This window comes from Parasteatoda tepidariorum, chromosome 2 (assembly GCF_982258835.1).
Source record: "Parasteatoda tepidariorum strain Cologne lab strain chromosome 2, Ptep-v5.0, whole genome shotgun sequence".
In the NCBI taxonomy this organism is placed as follows: domain Eukaryota; kingdom Metazoa; phylum Arthropoda; class Arachnida; order Araneae; family Theridiidae; genus Parasteatoda; species Parasteatoda tepidariorum.
The window spans coordinates 94,557,929-94,574,933 of record NC_141756.1 but is presented as its reverse complement, the minus strand read 5'-3'; the positions used below and the strand labels follow the sequence as shown (position 1 = coordinate 94,574,933).

The 17,005-nt window shown below is 30.2% G+C and overlaps 1 protein-coding gene across 1 annotated transcript; it reads right to left on the bottom strand.

Annotated features, from left to right (window-relative positions):
- Positions 1-4,629: 4,629 nt before the first annotated feature.
- On the bottom strand, positions 4,630-12,865 carry LOC107440476 (NFX1-type zinc finger-containing protein 1). Its single transcript, XM_016053398.3, has one exon. It carries the CDS (start codon positions 12,707-12,709, stop codon positions 6,371-6,373), a length of 6,339 nt encoding a protein of 2,112 aa, XP_015908884.3. The 5' UTR covers positions 12,710-12,865; the 3' UTR covers positions 4,630-6,370.
- Positions 12,866-17,005: the final 4,140 nt, after the last annotated feature.

The window sequence follows — 17,005 nt, the reverse complement described above, 5'->3', positions numbered from 1 at the left end:
TATTTTACAAATTGATACCCAGGTAGCAAAAAGATATGATCTAATATCAGAAAGTTGCAATATAATACTGCCGTGCTAGAAAACGCAATACTCTTGAATCCTATCTTCTAATAGTCAGGGATGAGATTAGCCAAAAGGCAAAAAAGCTGAATTTTCACGGTAGTAAATTTTACGCAAGCGCAACCCTTTAATAATAAATTCCAGACAGTTTAAGGTTATAAATAATGTGTTGACATACAATTGTGTACTAATCTATTATTATATAAATGATTACATTGATACTTAACATTTAGTGAAAATAAAAATTACCATAAGAGAAAATAAAGCTGGAAATTATATTTTTCCTCAGTTCACATAAGAGATAATTGTTACTTGAAAAACTACCCGGTTTAGCAAATTAAAACTACTGAGAATATACATTAATATTTCATTTCTTTTAATAAATACTGTTATGTGATTTATAGCAAATATATCAGTAATATTACTTTTTAAATTATATTGGAAAAAAAAAACTTCAACAATGGACCGAATCATTATGTTCATATTATAGTCTAATCTAACTAGAGCCCTTTGAAACATATAAATAACAGTGAAGTAGAAATATATAGTAACTCCTTAACATACTAAAAATTGCTATTTTAGTTTGAAAAATTACATGACAATCAGCAACTGTTTTGATAATTGTTTTTTATTTGATAAGAATTTTGTATTTTATAGCATAAATAACAGCAATTATAAATAAAATTTTGATGATGAGTTAATTAACTATTTTTCCAAAAAAAAAAAAAAATAATAATTAAATCCCTTTTTAAGTGATTGCTTTTGTTTGCTATATTTAGTCGTTAGTCCATCTTCAAACATCTTGTGACAAATCCTATTTTTTCTTCCTTGCAAGCACAGAATGTAAGTTTTCAATATATTCCCTTCCAGTTTCTCTGATGTTGTAACACTTACATATACTAATAATCGTCGTTAGAAAAACAGTCACCTTTATAGTAACTAATTAAAAAATAAATTTACTTCTTACAAGAATCACGATAGTTGATCTTAAAATTGCGTGAATATGAATAACAATTATGGATTTTGAAATCACATTAATATGAAACTAGATATACGATTTTGAAAATGTGAAAATATAAACTGGGATATAGAATTTTTTAAATGTGTAAATACAAATCACGATTGATAATTTTTAGATCGCGTAAATACGAATCATGATGTGTAATTTTTAGATTGCATAAATAAGAATCATGATGCATAATTTTTAGAATGCAAATCCAAATGCCTTATTTTAAAATCAGGTATAAATACGAAAATCAATGTTTGATATTATAAGCCGCATGAGCAAATCAAGACATTGAATTTTAAACTTGCGTGAATACGAATCGCTACATAGGTTTTTAAAATGGTGTAAATACGAATCACAATATCGGATTTTTAAATCTCGTAAATAAGAATCGCAAGGTACAATATTCAAATCGCGTGAATCAGAATCGCAACACGCAAATATGAAAAGGTATGTTTGATATTAAAATCGTGTGAATAAGAATCGAGATATTAGCAGATTCCAGGCTTGGGACCTCTAAAAGGCTTGTCAGAAGCAGTTTCATTTGAACTACAAAAATCGGATCTATCTGGAGGGCGGGTAAAAAATTCGGAAAATCTTATCTGCTGCGAGTAAAAGGGGAAAAAATAGGTAAAATAAGTAAAAATGAGAAAGGATAGGTAGCTATGTAGTTTGAATTTTCCGTTTCTCTTTGAAAATCAGTGAATTTTCTGAAAAAGCGGAATACTTATGAAAAAAAGTGAAATTTTTAGAAAAATCTGAATATTTAATAAAAAAGCTGAAATTCAAGTGATAAAAGTGAAAAAAGCGGAAATCAGCTAAAAAGCGGAAAAATCTCATCCCTGAATAGTAATAATAATAATTCGAACTTTCAAAATAATCATCTATTTCATTACTTTTGGTACAGCGCCACATTTTTGCGAAAGGTTATCCCATATTATTAATAAAACAACAATTATTTATGAAAGAAAACAATAAATGAAATATTAATATAAGTATCATTTTTAGCCAATGTAATTTTATGCGAAAAAGCACAAGGTAATATTAGCAGGGCAGAAGTATATATAGTAGTACCAAATAGAAATAAATGAATAAATAATAAAATCTTTTTTTTTATCTTTCTAATTTATATAGTTAAAAATGATTTAAGAAAAATTAAAGGTATTTTAACCATTAAGGGTTAAAAATAGTTTGAAAAGGAAAGAATTACGCTCACCTTATAGAGTGAAACTTTTCAAGTAAATCAGATAATTTTTTCTTAAGTTTTCTAATTTTATGACAACAATTGTAAAATTTATTCCATGAATAAATTTTCTTTTGATAAAACAAAAATTTATCTTCTTTTAATGAGATACATAGAATAAAAGAAAGGGCATAGATCAGACTGATAAGGACATCAATATACTCTTTGTGTTACTAGGAAATAAAAACCAAAACACATCAATCTTATTTGTTTTATTAGATAAGAGTTATATAAGATAAAAATTTTATCACGTGAAAATAGATTTTCCATAGGAAAAAAGAAACATCTGATATAAGTTTTAACAACTTAACTATAAGTCTAAACATTTTAAATAGGATAGTGCCATGGAAAATTTTACCATATATATATATATATATATATATATATATATATATATATATATATATATATATATATATATATATATATATATATATATATATATATATAAAGAGAGAAAGAGGAAAGAGAGATATCACCATGTTTTGGAAACACCACCCTTAATATGTATTTTTAAAATCCTTCTCAAAAGTGGGAAAAAAAGTCATGGTACACGAAGAGGAGTAGTAGGTGTTGGTTCAGCTCAGAAAAACCCAGCAAGTTCTTTTTAGATTGGGTTCACTTGAAAAAATCGATTGAACCAAATCCCAAAATAAAACCCCACAAAAATTTTTTTTTCATATTTTATGATTTTGAATCAGTTTTCTTTGCTATTATCAAACAAAATTGTTCTTTGAAATGATCAACTTATTGTTTGATAAATTAATTTTGCAACTTTTTTCTGAAAATTATATAAGGTAACACATTTCAGAAAACTTACTTTTTTCTTAAATAAAATTTAATAAAAATGAATTCAAAATTAGGTTTTTCTTGAAAAAATCCACCTGGGCTGGGTTTTTTTCCTTAAAAACTCTGATTTTTGCAAACCCTGGTAATAATCAACAAGAACTTTGATTCCACGAGGAAATAAAGAGCAGTTGAGAGACGATTATTAAAAATCCCCTTCTAATTTCATCCTTCATTTAAACCTGTTAGGCGTTTTACATCTGCGTCCTCTACCTCTACTATAACTTATCAAATTTCGATAGCGTTTTTGTTTTATCCTCGGTTAAATATTAAATTGCGACTCCCAAAATGTTTACATTTTAGTTTTGATAAAGATGTGAAAAATACATATTAAGGGAGATCTTTAACGGAATACCCTAGACGTACTGCTTTTCAGGAATGAATTAGTATTAAGAGAGAAATTACCTTCGAATCCAAATATCTCTGCTAAAAGATCAGTTGATATTGAAACAGTGTGTCCAGCTTTCCGATTCCACTCCCACGCATATGAACTATCCCTGCCTTGAGGGTCAGTGGCTGAAGGACACGGCCAGTGTCGTTCCCCTATCATGGGGGAGGAAAGATTTTTTTACAAGAGATGGACTCTTTAATGAGAAATGAGACGGTTATGGACATGTTGTTGGGATCTCTCATAAATGAAGGCAAGGGTGGCTCCAGATGTAGAGAGCTGAACAGTTTTATCATTTATTTTAAAAAATGTACAATTGTATATCTTCTTGAACATGTGGGGGCGGAGTTATCGGCAATGCCAACCTTCATCTATCAAAAGGTACCTCATGATTGAATCAAGTTAGCATGTCTTATATACCAGTGAATTGATGTTCAATAATCATAGTGGTAGTTACGCCACAATACTCCCCCATCAGAATTTTATCAGGCATAAAATTCGATGAACAGATACCTCTAGTTGTTGTACTTGTGAAAGACCGAGAGAGCTGGAATTAAGGTCACCGGGTTTTTGAGTGCTGAATGTGAGAGGTGTATTAACTTCACAGTTGTAGTCGTTCCTGTGCTGCCATTAGCAGTCGAGTGTATGCAGGCAGACGTTGTGTTTAATCGAGACGAGACTGAGTAGCAACAGCGTGAGGAGGCAGATAACATCGCAGTCACAAGTGTCAACTGTTCAATGCGGACCATCCAATGAAGTAGGCATTACCAGATTGAAGTGGGCGTTACTGCGTGTTCAAATCCCGTCCGGAGGTCACCAAAAAGATAATGATCCAGAGAGTCGTGGTGGCTCAAGATGTCGAGCGTTCGTCTTCCAATGAGGTATACCGGGTTCGAGTCCCAGCGATGACTGGTCGATACGAATTCCGCATCCGGCTTGCACAGACCGCAGTGCTGACGAAAAATATCCTCAGCTGTAAACGGATCATGGGTTAGAGTTTCCTTATCATCAGACTAACAGCGGGAGGTTTTCGTGCGTATCCTAATGTGAGGCTAAATGGAATAAATATCACCCCCCCCCCATTCATTTATTTATGAAAATTAAATAAAAAAGGTTAAAAGCATATTTAAAATTTTACTTCTCAGTCACCATCTCTTCTAGAGCAGCGTTTGTTCAAGAGAAGGGGAACAAAGCATTAATTTTCTTTAAAAAATTATTTTAACAAAAACTATTTATTAAAACAGTATACTTTTATTTAACTTTTTCCTTTTTTGGGGGGAAAAAAACAGTTTATACAGTGATTTTCCTTCTAAATCTTAAGAAATAAGATTATAAAAAAAAATTTAAATTACAGATACATATTATTTTCCAAGCAGAATAACAAGAATGGTTCAAAAGATTTATTACAAATAATTCAGGGGAAAGATCATTTGGCATTACAAAGTGTCATTCATTTGAAATGAATAATCATTACATCAAAAAAGGCTTCAATAAAATATGATTATTAAATGAAATAATAACAAATGCCTATTATAATGTTATAACAAATGCCTATTTAATATTAATACATAATAAATATGAAGAAAGATTATTTTCCTTTTTCTAACTTTCGCATCAGTTTATGTCCAAGAATTTTATTAAGCGAAACTAAAACCAATTATTAAAAATAAAGAGAAAAAAATTGATGAGGAATTATAGGTATTTGATGCGATCGAATTTTGTTGATAGTTGCAGGATTTGTATTGATAATTAGAAAACAATAAACACAAATGCACACTTTCAAAAAGCAAAAAATTGTCATGTGACATTTCTATATTCAAAAAAATTTTATAACATTTTCTTATAATTTTTTTTCCTTAAAGATTTTTAAAAACATTTTATTAAATAACTAAGATAAATGTGAATAAATAGAAGTACGGTAAATAAAAAATTAAAGTTTGATGAGACTGTTATTGTTGTTGTTTTTTCAAAATATTTATGAATAATTCTTGTTACATGTCACTTTCAGTCTATCCTGATTCATGAAATGGATGCTAAGGTTACAATTTCTAATTTAATGCTACAACTAACTAATATTTATTGTTTATTAGAAGATGAAACAAAAAGAAATAAAAACTTAATGCGTAAACTAATAACACTTTTACTCACTGTTTTTTTCTTCAGTGCTCATCAAATTAATCAAGTCAAATTAACATAACATATGAAATTAATAATTATTAATAACATAAAAATTTTTATAGAATATGATTTTTCATTTATTTATTTTTTTTCAGAATTGGTTACTAAGTTCGTCATCTGATTAGAAAAATTATAAAGCAGTGTTTTCTGCTGAATGTCAAACCATTTAGATTGAAATATTTTCACAAACTTTTGTCCTCAAACAACGCCATTATGTTATAGTTGCAAATTGTGAATACTTCGAAAACATTGTTTATTATTACTACCAGTGACCAACGCCACCTGTTGACAAACTTAATAACGAATTTTGAAATTTAGAGATAATAAAATCTCGTTTCCTTAGCAGAAGGCTGTTCCCATCTCCTTACGTTTTGCTACAATCAAATCATCATTCAATTGCGATATTCCAATTCATCCTGCATATTATTGTTATCCAATATTTGTTGTTAAAAGTTGTTTGTAATTAGGGGTATAAACACTTTCCAATTATTCAAAAATATAAAAAATTTGCATGCAAAATTATATGAATTATTAAAATTATTACAACATGCTTAAACGCATAATTATTTGAATTAATAAAATTATTACAACGCGCACATAATATTAGCTTTACATAACATATCAAATTGTCAAAACATGTTTTCACCAGTCAACCTTCTTCGCATTCAGTACAGACATTTTCTTCGTCATGTTCAGCAAAATACATGTGTCCTGAAATACACTTTCGCCAACGAAACGTGGAGTGGTTTATAATGTGGGTATAAAAATGTTTTACCGGATCAATACTTCTTGCACCATCTGTTAAAACATTCCACTCGGCAGCACAGAGCGATAACTCTGGCTCCCTGAAAGCCTTATAAGTCATGATTTGACTTTTAAGATTGTTCCAATTTTCAATTTTATTTTCAGGGATAAGAAGCTTACCTCTAACCTGATCCACGAAAAATGCTAGGAATTCTAAACCTAATTGCACACGAAACAGTTCCCATTTTAATTCATACATTTTCTCTTCAGAGGCCGTTAAATAATCATCAAGAAAAATGGTAGAAATCCAAAACATAGCATTTATCAAGTAGAATTTTAATTTATTGCCAATAGATCCATAGGTTGTTCTGGAGAACATTTTGTAATTAAGCCCGATTGAATTCTCAAATTTTGAAAGCATTTCCATAAAGTGTTTCATCCTCAAAATTTCTTGCGCAGTTCTATTTTTGCTAACTTCATCAACACATTCAAGCAATTGCTTATAAAAAACGCGACTAAATTTAAAGGTGGCATTTTCTAAATGTTCAACAGCTCTGCTTTTGACATCAAGACACAAATTTTTGACTTTTTCCTCCTGTAACTTAATATTGAATTTTATATTTGCCACATTTCTAATACAAGTTTTTACAATGCTTCCTAAATGAAAATTTTTTCTTATAAGTGTTTTACATGTGGGACATCTTTTCATCTGAGTATGTTGAAAGATTGTTTCTTCGATTACAGGTGGATTAAAATAGCTAGAAGGAAACGTGTGGTTACAATCCTCCAATAAGATAAATTTCTCATTAGTGTTACTCCCGGTTTTGATGAATGCTTCGTTCAATGGATCACAAATTTTACATAATTTAGGACATGGTTCTCCACAGAAACCTAAACAGGCGTGGCCACATTCTAACATTTTTGGACAATCTTCTTCGCAAGCTGTGCGGTCACACAATTCGCCACACAAACGTGAGCATTTTTTATGATCACAAACCCACTGACATGGCTCAATGCATATATCACACGATTCGGAGCATTTTTTAAGACACCTAGCGTGATCGCACCAATTTTCACAAAGCTTTTTACAAGGTGGACAACTTTTAGAACACACAGACTCACATTCGTGACCACAAATTAAGATTCTTCTACAGTTTTGATTGCATTCTGTGTGTAAGCGACCTTGATGACAACTGCTGCAAGTTCCTTTACAAGTATGTAAGCAACTTAATCTTTCATTGCAAGTTACTGCGCACTTGCTTAAAAGATATTCAGCATCATTCCTCCGAGAGCATTTATCTTTAACATAATGATCGCAAATACTAGAATGAATATTACATAGTTTATCGCATTTATCTGTGCACTCTTCACAGCATAAGTTCGAACAATCATGACCACAAGGTAACAGTTTTTCACACATTTTCAAGCAATCAATTTTCTTAACATCACTATAACATTCAATAGATATTTCATGACCACAAGGTAACTTTTTGATGCAAATTTCATCACAATTTATTTCTTCGTCTCTAGCATAGCACGGTACGTTAATTTTATGACCGCATTGAAGTGTTCGTTGGCAATTTGTACTACATTGTATAAATGTGTCCTTGAGGCGACATTCTATACTTATCTCGTGACCACAAGAAAGAATTTTAGTAAATGTTTCAGTACAAATTATATGTTTCATGGCCACATGGCAAGCAATATTTATTTCATGGCCACATGGTAAAACTTTCACGCAGTTTTCAGTACACAGTATCTGGTTACTATCTTTAAGATAACATGCAACATTTATTTCATGACCACATTTTTCGATTTTAGTCAATATAGGAACAGTACACTGACCACACCCCTCGAAACATTTCTTTTGACATGGGTGGCCTTCAGGGCATAATTTCCCACAAGATTTATAGCAAGTAACTTCAGAATGTTCTTGGTCATATGGGTGGCATTTCCTGGGACAAGCATGACCACATTCGAGTCGATATTCACAATATAAATTGCAACCTCCGTCTTTCACACAATCAAAATCGTTTTCATTCGCAACAAAACTACTTGTGTTTATATGATTTTGACATTTAAGTTCAAGAGAATCCCCAATACTATCAGTTTCTGCCAAAGCATTGGTTATATTTTTCCAAACTGCACTATTTTCCGCTAAAGCCTTAAAGTTACCAATACAATAAAGGCCCTTCTTAGCTCTGGATAATGCGACACAAATTCGGTTCGAAACTTTCAAAAAGCCAATTTCCCCTTCGTCATTGCTTCGTACAAAAGATACAAGTACGATATCATTTTCCTCGCCTTGAAAATTATCGACAACTGTTATTCTAACCCCATCAAGGATTCCTTTCGCCAATCTTTTAATTTCAAATAACTGGCCCGAATAAGTTGTAAGAATTGTTATCTGAGAAGGTTCATAGTTTTGAAAAAGAAGATATTTGCATAGTTTAACTATAAATGTAGCTTCATACTGATTGACTTTACTTTTTGAGTCACCCTCTTGGAACTCAAGATTATTGTGCGATAAGAAAAAAATATTTTTTGCCAGTCCCTTAATGTCTTCATACGCTGAGACTGATTCATGATTCTCTAAATCCTTATAAATATGTGGCACAAGTAGTCTGGCTACGTCAGGTCTCATCCGGTGTTGCATTTTGAGTTGTAGGCATTCCATACCATTTTTTACCATTCTTTCAAACAGTGACACGTTTAAGTGGTATTTTACAGACAGCAAATGAACAGTGGGACTAGGTCTTAGCTGTTGATGATCTCCAATTAAAATAACATGCTGGGTATTTTGTGCAAGAGAAGTAACAACGTGACTTTCCAATAACTCAGCTGCTTCTTCAACGATAACGATCATTGGATTTAAAATTTCAATTATATGCTTATATTTTGCTGCTCCAGTGGTTGTTATGCCAATAATGTCTGCCTCTTTGCACAAATAGGCATCTTCCAACGATTTCAGTTCATTCAATTCTTCATAAAGCTCCCGAAACTTTCGTTGCATTTCTAAAATTTCAGATTGCTTTTTTTCATGAAACAAATCCAACCAGAATTTATAGAGTTGCCACTTTTTATCAATGGGTAGACTCCAGACATGCTTCACTGCCATTGCTTCTGCTTCTGACATTTTTTCTTTGTTGTAAAGATTTCTTTTAATGTACTTTTTTAATTTCCGTTTGCCCCCTGGTGTTTTCCATTCTGAATCAATAGATTCAGTTTTTGTAGTTCTGTTTTGTTGCGTTGAAAAGTTAAATGAAACGTCCCCAAATTCATCAGAGACATTGTACCTCTGCGCTTCTATATAATCTATGTCATCTGCATCAGTTATATCGAACTTATTACGATGGTATCGCATACTATCTGAAAAAGTCAATTCAAATTCCTTTTTAAAATGATCAGCAACTTCCTGCAGTTTTTCAACGACATAGCAGCGATCTTCCAAGCTATTTTTGTTTCTTGGTTTCAATTTTAACCAATTAAATATGGCTTGATTTTTTTCTTGGCAGTTTCTGCCAAATTTTCTTAAAGACACAAGTTGTTGCGGAGAAATAAAATTTTCTACCATATCTTCACTCAATACAGTTTTCAAACAATTTTTCAATAGATTATTTTTATGAGAAATTTCTTTTTTTAAACGTGCCACATTATCTTCATAACGGAATGATAATCGATTCGAAACTCTTCGTTCCATTTGTTCTTGTTTGATTGACAGTTCATTCTGAAGGGAATCGCATTCTTCTCTATGTTTTCTTATAAATATTGAAACCCAATACTTATAAAGCTTCCATCTTGTAAAATCATCTATTACAGCAACATTTCTAATGCGTTCTGCATCACGATCAAGCAAAGGATTGCAATATTTTAAAATATTTAATATAAGGTCATAGATGGTTTGTTTGCATGTTGCTCCATCTAGCAAAACTTTACTTTTTGCTATAGCAATTCTATTTTTACTACTACTCAAAGGAATATTGCTGAGTTCAATGGAATACACCTGAAAATTATCGAAACATTTTTCATCATTTTCCTCATCGCTATCAGGTAAATCATTTCTGTTCCCAAAATATTCATAATCCAAGTTGTGGACAGCGTTTTCAGATAAGCTGAGCCATTCGTATAAAACATCGTTTTTGAGCGAAGTTCTACGTCTGTTTAAAGATATCAGATGGCCAATCGGTATGCAGTCTCTTAGATCCGCAAATCTCAAGACCGTTCGATTTGAAGTTTCTAGAAATTCCCTTTTTGAGTCAATATCTTTCCTCAACTCATAGAGTTGGGATTGTTTTTCTCTTAAATTTTCAGAGATTGATTCAGGAATACTCCAGTGGTAGTTATAACTTTGTTTTAAGTTAGATAATTGAAACTTTTCTAAGGCTTCCGTTTGGCATCGACCCCCGATGCGAACAATTTTTTGCGTAAATAGTGATACTCCTTCAAGAAATTGATCCAAGGCATGGTTAGTGTAGCACACAATTAAAATTGGAGTTTTTTCAACGCTTAATGCATTTTTATTTATGTTATACAAAATTAACTGCACGATTCTTAAACCAATATATGTCTTGCCAGTTCCAGGTGGCCCTTGAATGATTGCGAATTCTTTAGTAACAGCCGACTTCAAAGCAGCAAATTGTGAAGCATCTAGGTTTAACGTTGTATGTGATGGCCAAGAACTATCCTTTAAGACGGATACGCTTTGGACACTTAAATCTGCCTCAACTTCCGGTGGAAAATTGTAAGAGGCGGGTTGTGAAGACGTTTCTTCAATATATTTCTTTTCCAAAGGCAATAGTAAAGGTCGAAAGTCGTAAATCGTATTTTCATTTAAGTACATAGGTACAGAAACATCTTTCTTCATTTTCACGATGTAGTTTTGCAATGGTAGTTTAGCTTCATTAAGTTCAGACAAGGCTTTGAGGTTGTAGCGATAGGCTTCAAAATAAGCTGTTGTTTCAAGCACGATGAAGCTTCTTTGAGGATGCAAATTCAAAATTTCATCGGTTAATTCTTCGAAGCGCAATATAAGTTTACCCTCTTGCAACTTGCTCACATTTCTTTCAGCAACAGTAGCAAAAAGTATTGTCTCAAAATCATCATCAGTCAAGCATAGCAAAGAGCCTGTAAGGAAACGCTTGCTATATTCCCACTTTATATCGGCGAAATTTGCATCAGAAAACAACGCTATGTGAATGAGGCCAGCTCTGACGAGCTGCTGAGAAATTATGCGAACGTCTTCGTACACAGTGACATTTTTGCAGTTTTTTAACGGCTTTCCTGCTTTTTTCAATTCCTTAAACTCTGCAATACCATCCCGCAAAGGCTTAAGGTAATCTTCTCTCAAGAGACGAAATTGCACATCGAGATAATGTTCAGTGTCTTGATAACAGCCTGAAATAATATTTGGGCGGAGAAAAACAAAATCTTGCAAGTTGGCAGCATTTGGTAAAATGGGAATAGAGCGGTAGTTTTCCGGTGGCTCTTGAAGTTGCATTTTTTCGTTTTCGGACAAAGTTTTTGTTTGAGTAGGCGTGAAGTTCTGCAGAAATATTTCATTTTGGAGAATAATGTCATCAAGGGTATTTTTGTTTGCAGTATAGGAATCAGAGTGGACGAGAAACTCATCACAAGTTTTTCTCAACTGGGGCAGCAGCATTAGTAAAAAATCAGATGAAGAGGACGAAAATTGCATTTGGAGTTTGGACAGTAATTTGGTTAAGCTGATAAGAGAATCAAAATGATACTGTTGAGAAGAGTTCGAATGAAATGTCGCCAAATATTTATGAATACTGCTCAAAAACTTTTTTGATGTATTTATTTTAAGAATCAAGGCACGAACATAGCGTTGCATGCAAGATGATAAAGCTTTTTCTATAACGAGCAATACGTGCGCCATTAAATCTCGTTCAGTATTTCCTTGTAAAAGGAGAGTAAATCCATTTTCTTCATTAAGTATAGTTAGTAAAATATCTTCAGAGCTGTGAAGCAACAAATCTTTAACTGTATCTAACGACATTGGATTTAGTTCCTCAAATAGTCGGTTTTTGTTGTATGAATTCTCTTCCAACTCTGAATTTTGTTTTGCATTTTTATTGATGAAACCAGTGCCATTTGTTGATAAATTAGAAAAACGTGTGTTTTCCGTATTGAAACTTTTCTGTTCACTGTTATTTGGAGAAATAGTCATTCGCCGTCTTCCTTCAGAATCAAAGGTACGTAGGCTTTCTAAGTTAAAGGACATTTTAAAGATTTATAATAATATATATAACTATAAAAATACTAACTATTTAACTTCACCAACAGAATTCAACAACTTCTATCACAGGCTTCGATTGTATTTTGATTATGGACTTCTTCTAATTGTTACTTTGCAGGAAATTTGGAACATTTAATCTATTTACCTATAAAAAATATAAATAGCATCAATTTAAAGTAAATAATATAAGGGTTGATCATATAAAAAATAGACACATGTTAAAAAAAAAAAAGAACAGTAAACACGCGGAAGTGTTCTCAACTACAATAGCGATCGTAGCTCCACCTTTAAGATTGTAAGTCGTATAGGGCAGTGTTCCCCAACCTCTTTATCACCACTGATCTGTCAACGTTTGATATTTTTACCGCAGCATACTGGGGGGGGGGGGGGGGGCGTTGATTGTTTATATTTTAGATTATTTTGATTTCTTAATTTTAATTTAGTTGTATTTAAACATGCCTTCAAAATAAAATACAGTTAGAAACAGATAGAAATATATAAATTAGGATGGTAACTTCATTAAATTAATAAAAATATTATTTTGAGTGACTAATACTAAACCAAGGCAAAAAGAAACTAACAAATATAACTTTATTGAGGTTAAGACAATTATTTTAGACTAAGTAAAACCTAATTATAATAAGCTAAAGATTTATTAAAATCACAAAATATAAAAAATTTAATTATTAAAATCAGAACATATTTAGTACTTAACAATCAGGAAAAAAGAAATAAATAATGTACAAGGAAAACTTATCAATTAAAATTAAGAACTGAGAAACAGAAATGATTGTTAAAATAAGAGCTAACATAAATATTGAAACACAGGACAAGGCAGGATGTAATGATCAATTGAAATAAAAATGAAAAAATTCCATATCTAAAAATTGAAAATATAATGAAATAATTCAGTACAAAATTTATTGTGAATGAAGGGGGAAAAAACAACAAAATGTAGTGGAATCAGAAACATCATTTATAAAAGGCAGGGCTCGCCAAGTGGGCCCACTTTGAAAAAACCCGCCCGGGTTTTATTGGGTGGGCCCTATTTGAAAAAACCCACTTGGAACAATAAGTGGGGTTTTTTCAAAAAAAAAATTTCTTTTTTAATAAAACTTATTGTTTCGCATTTACTTTTATATAATTTATTGTGCAGCATAAATTTGTCAAATAGAGTTACATGATTTATATGATTAGGTTTTTAATATTAGTGAAGTAAAGGAAACTCGAATCTTCATATAATTTTATAGTAGGTACTATTGAAAACTTTAAGTGGGTTTTTTCAAAAAGTAATATTTTAATTATATTAAATCAAATAATATAGTCTGAAAAGATCAATTTTTCAAATATAGTTGCATGCTTTGTATATTAATAAACAGGTTATTATTATTAATTAATATGTTTAAAAAAATTGAAAAGAAACGATTTTTTTCTTTTTTTACCAAGTGATAAATTAACAAATTTAAACAATTTTATTCTCTAGTTTTTTTTAAAAAAAAAAGCTAAAACTTTTTATAAGAGAACTTATTAAAATTATTTATCTAAAAATGAAATAATTTTTCTAGGGTTAATTATTTGAAAACAAATGGGACAAGTAACTGATACTCTTTATAATTATATGTAGTTTTAATTTCACTTTCTATTAATCTTATTATAAAAACATATAAGACCATTAAATATTTATTTCAGTTTTTTATTTAACTCAAGTCAGATGAAATTTCAGTTTTTACTGATTATAAATATTTACAGATTATAATTTTATAATAGGTAATATCTATACGTTTAATAAATATAGTAAATAAATGTGTGTGAAAACAAAAAGATTAATAAACTTGTTCCTTTTACATTACTGCATTTATATTTTATAATTCTTGAGTTAAAAAATTATGAAGCGTAATGTACTTAACAATAAAGAAGACTCAAATATGTATTGGTGATAATGCGTTATTTAAACTTAATAAAAAATACATATAACCAGGGTTTCCCAAGTGGGCCCAGTTTGAAAAAACCCACTTGGTGATTTTTTTCACAAATTGTTCTTTTTTTTTAATTTAGTTCAAAAAGAAGTATCTCCTAATACTATCATAGGACACATCGTTGAAGTTAACAAATATTTTAGAAATGTGCATCAAGCACATTGATGGGCAAATGAAAAAAACTGCTTGATGACCCAATGATACTAGACGGAATTCATATTGTGAGCGCGTGAAAACTTTTGCCAATAATTACCATAAATATGAAGAGATTGTTCTTGAACATCAAAATGAATCTAATAATAATATGTCAAAAATATTAAATAATGTTGGGCTTTACCAATAAACTATCAATTGGGAAAAACAGATATCAATTGTTTCTGAAGCTTTAAAAAAAGCTTCAATCAGAAAACATTTCAATTTCAGAAGCTGTTGAAATAAGAATTAAATTACTATCGTGTGATGAATTAGAACCCCATAAACATTTTGTAAAAAAAATACAATCAGGCTGTTCAGTCACATCATTTATTAGCATATGCATCCTGGATCCCGAAACAAGGGGAAAATTTTTAAATGATGAACAACTGAACTGTCTTTCTAAGCATCATCCAGAAATTCTGCCACGTGTTATGGCATTCAAAATTTCCAATCCTGAATACTTTTCAAAATCAATGATACTTGACCCTGTTATTCAACAGTTTTCATCAAAATATAGTGAAAAATTATGGCAAAAAGAAAGAAATAAGTAAATAAATAAATAAAATTCCTAGCTTGCACAAGATTTCTGTCAATTCTTCTTTCTTTGCACTCAGCACCAGCATCCTCTGTCTTTATCGAAAGACACTATTCAACTTTCGGTTTGGTGCAGAGTAAACTTCGTAATAGATTAGGAATAGATAAAGCTACAAAACTCATAAAAGTGTATCACCATCTAAGAGAGAAATGTAGACACTTTGAATCTGTTGTATGATAATAATAATAAAGGAAAAATTTACCTTTTTTTTTAAAGTTAACTCTTAACATCTGCTGACAATTTTTAACTATTTGGAGAAAGTTTATCACAATTAAAAAACAGTTAAAAATTAAAATATTACTTTTAAGGTTTTTTAAATATTATTTTCAAGATTTCATTTGAGTACCATTTATTTTGTTTCTTTTAATCATGTTTAAAAGCATTGAAAGCAAACAAAAAAAATTTCTATTAAGTGATACATTAAACAACAATAAACAAATTTAAACTTTTATTTCTGATATTAAAAAAATAAGCTATAACTTTTTATATATGCTTTTTTATAATTTTAAGATTAATTTGTTTTTTTGAAACTATAAAGTTAAAATGTATCTAAAAATGCATATATTTATCTAAATATTTGAAAAAAGGGTACTCTTTATAATTATACATACTCTTTATAATCATACGTAATTTTAATTTCACTTTCTATTAATCGTATTATAAAAACATGGAAGACCATTAAATATTTATTCGAGTTTAATTTTATTGCAGGTCAAAGTTAGATGAAATTTTAGTGTTTACTTATACAACACTATTTAATAAATAAAAATACTTTCACAGTAAAATTGATGAGCACTAAATGAAAAAACCCAATTTTCCCCGGGTTTTTTCAAATAAAACCCAATTTCAAAATGAAGAATAAAACAAAGAAAAATAATAGACATATGAAAAAAAGGGGGGTGGGAAATAATAAGTAAAAAAAAAATAACAAACAACATTTTATTAAAAAAAAAATGAATTGTTAATAAAAAAACCGGAAAAAAGCCGGAAAAAAAAGATATAATCTTTTCTTCAGCCCACACGATTATATCCGCAAAACAGAGTGCTTTCTGATATTGTATCAATATATATATATATATATATATATATATATATATATATATATATATATATATATATATATATATATATATATATATATTATTATTATTATTATTATTATAAAATAGGGAATAATTTATAGTGATCCAGTGGTCAAATAGTGACCGCCTACCCAGTGATCAAATAACATTTTTTAAAAAAAATCCTCAAGTATCATTATTGTTAACGTAAACATAGGCCAGGGCGTTGTAAGAAATTTTATAGCGTAATAGATCGTCAGTCAGACTTCGCGATATATCGCAATTCAACATACGTTTGAAATTTATCAATCAGAAATCTTTAAATCAATTAAAAATAAATAAAAGAAATAAATCTATAACAAAAGAAAACGCTAATTCTAAAAAAAATTGCTTCTATATCATCAATAGCATTGCTTAATTTTTTCAATTAAAATAAAGATGGATTGACTTAAGA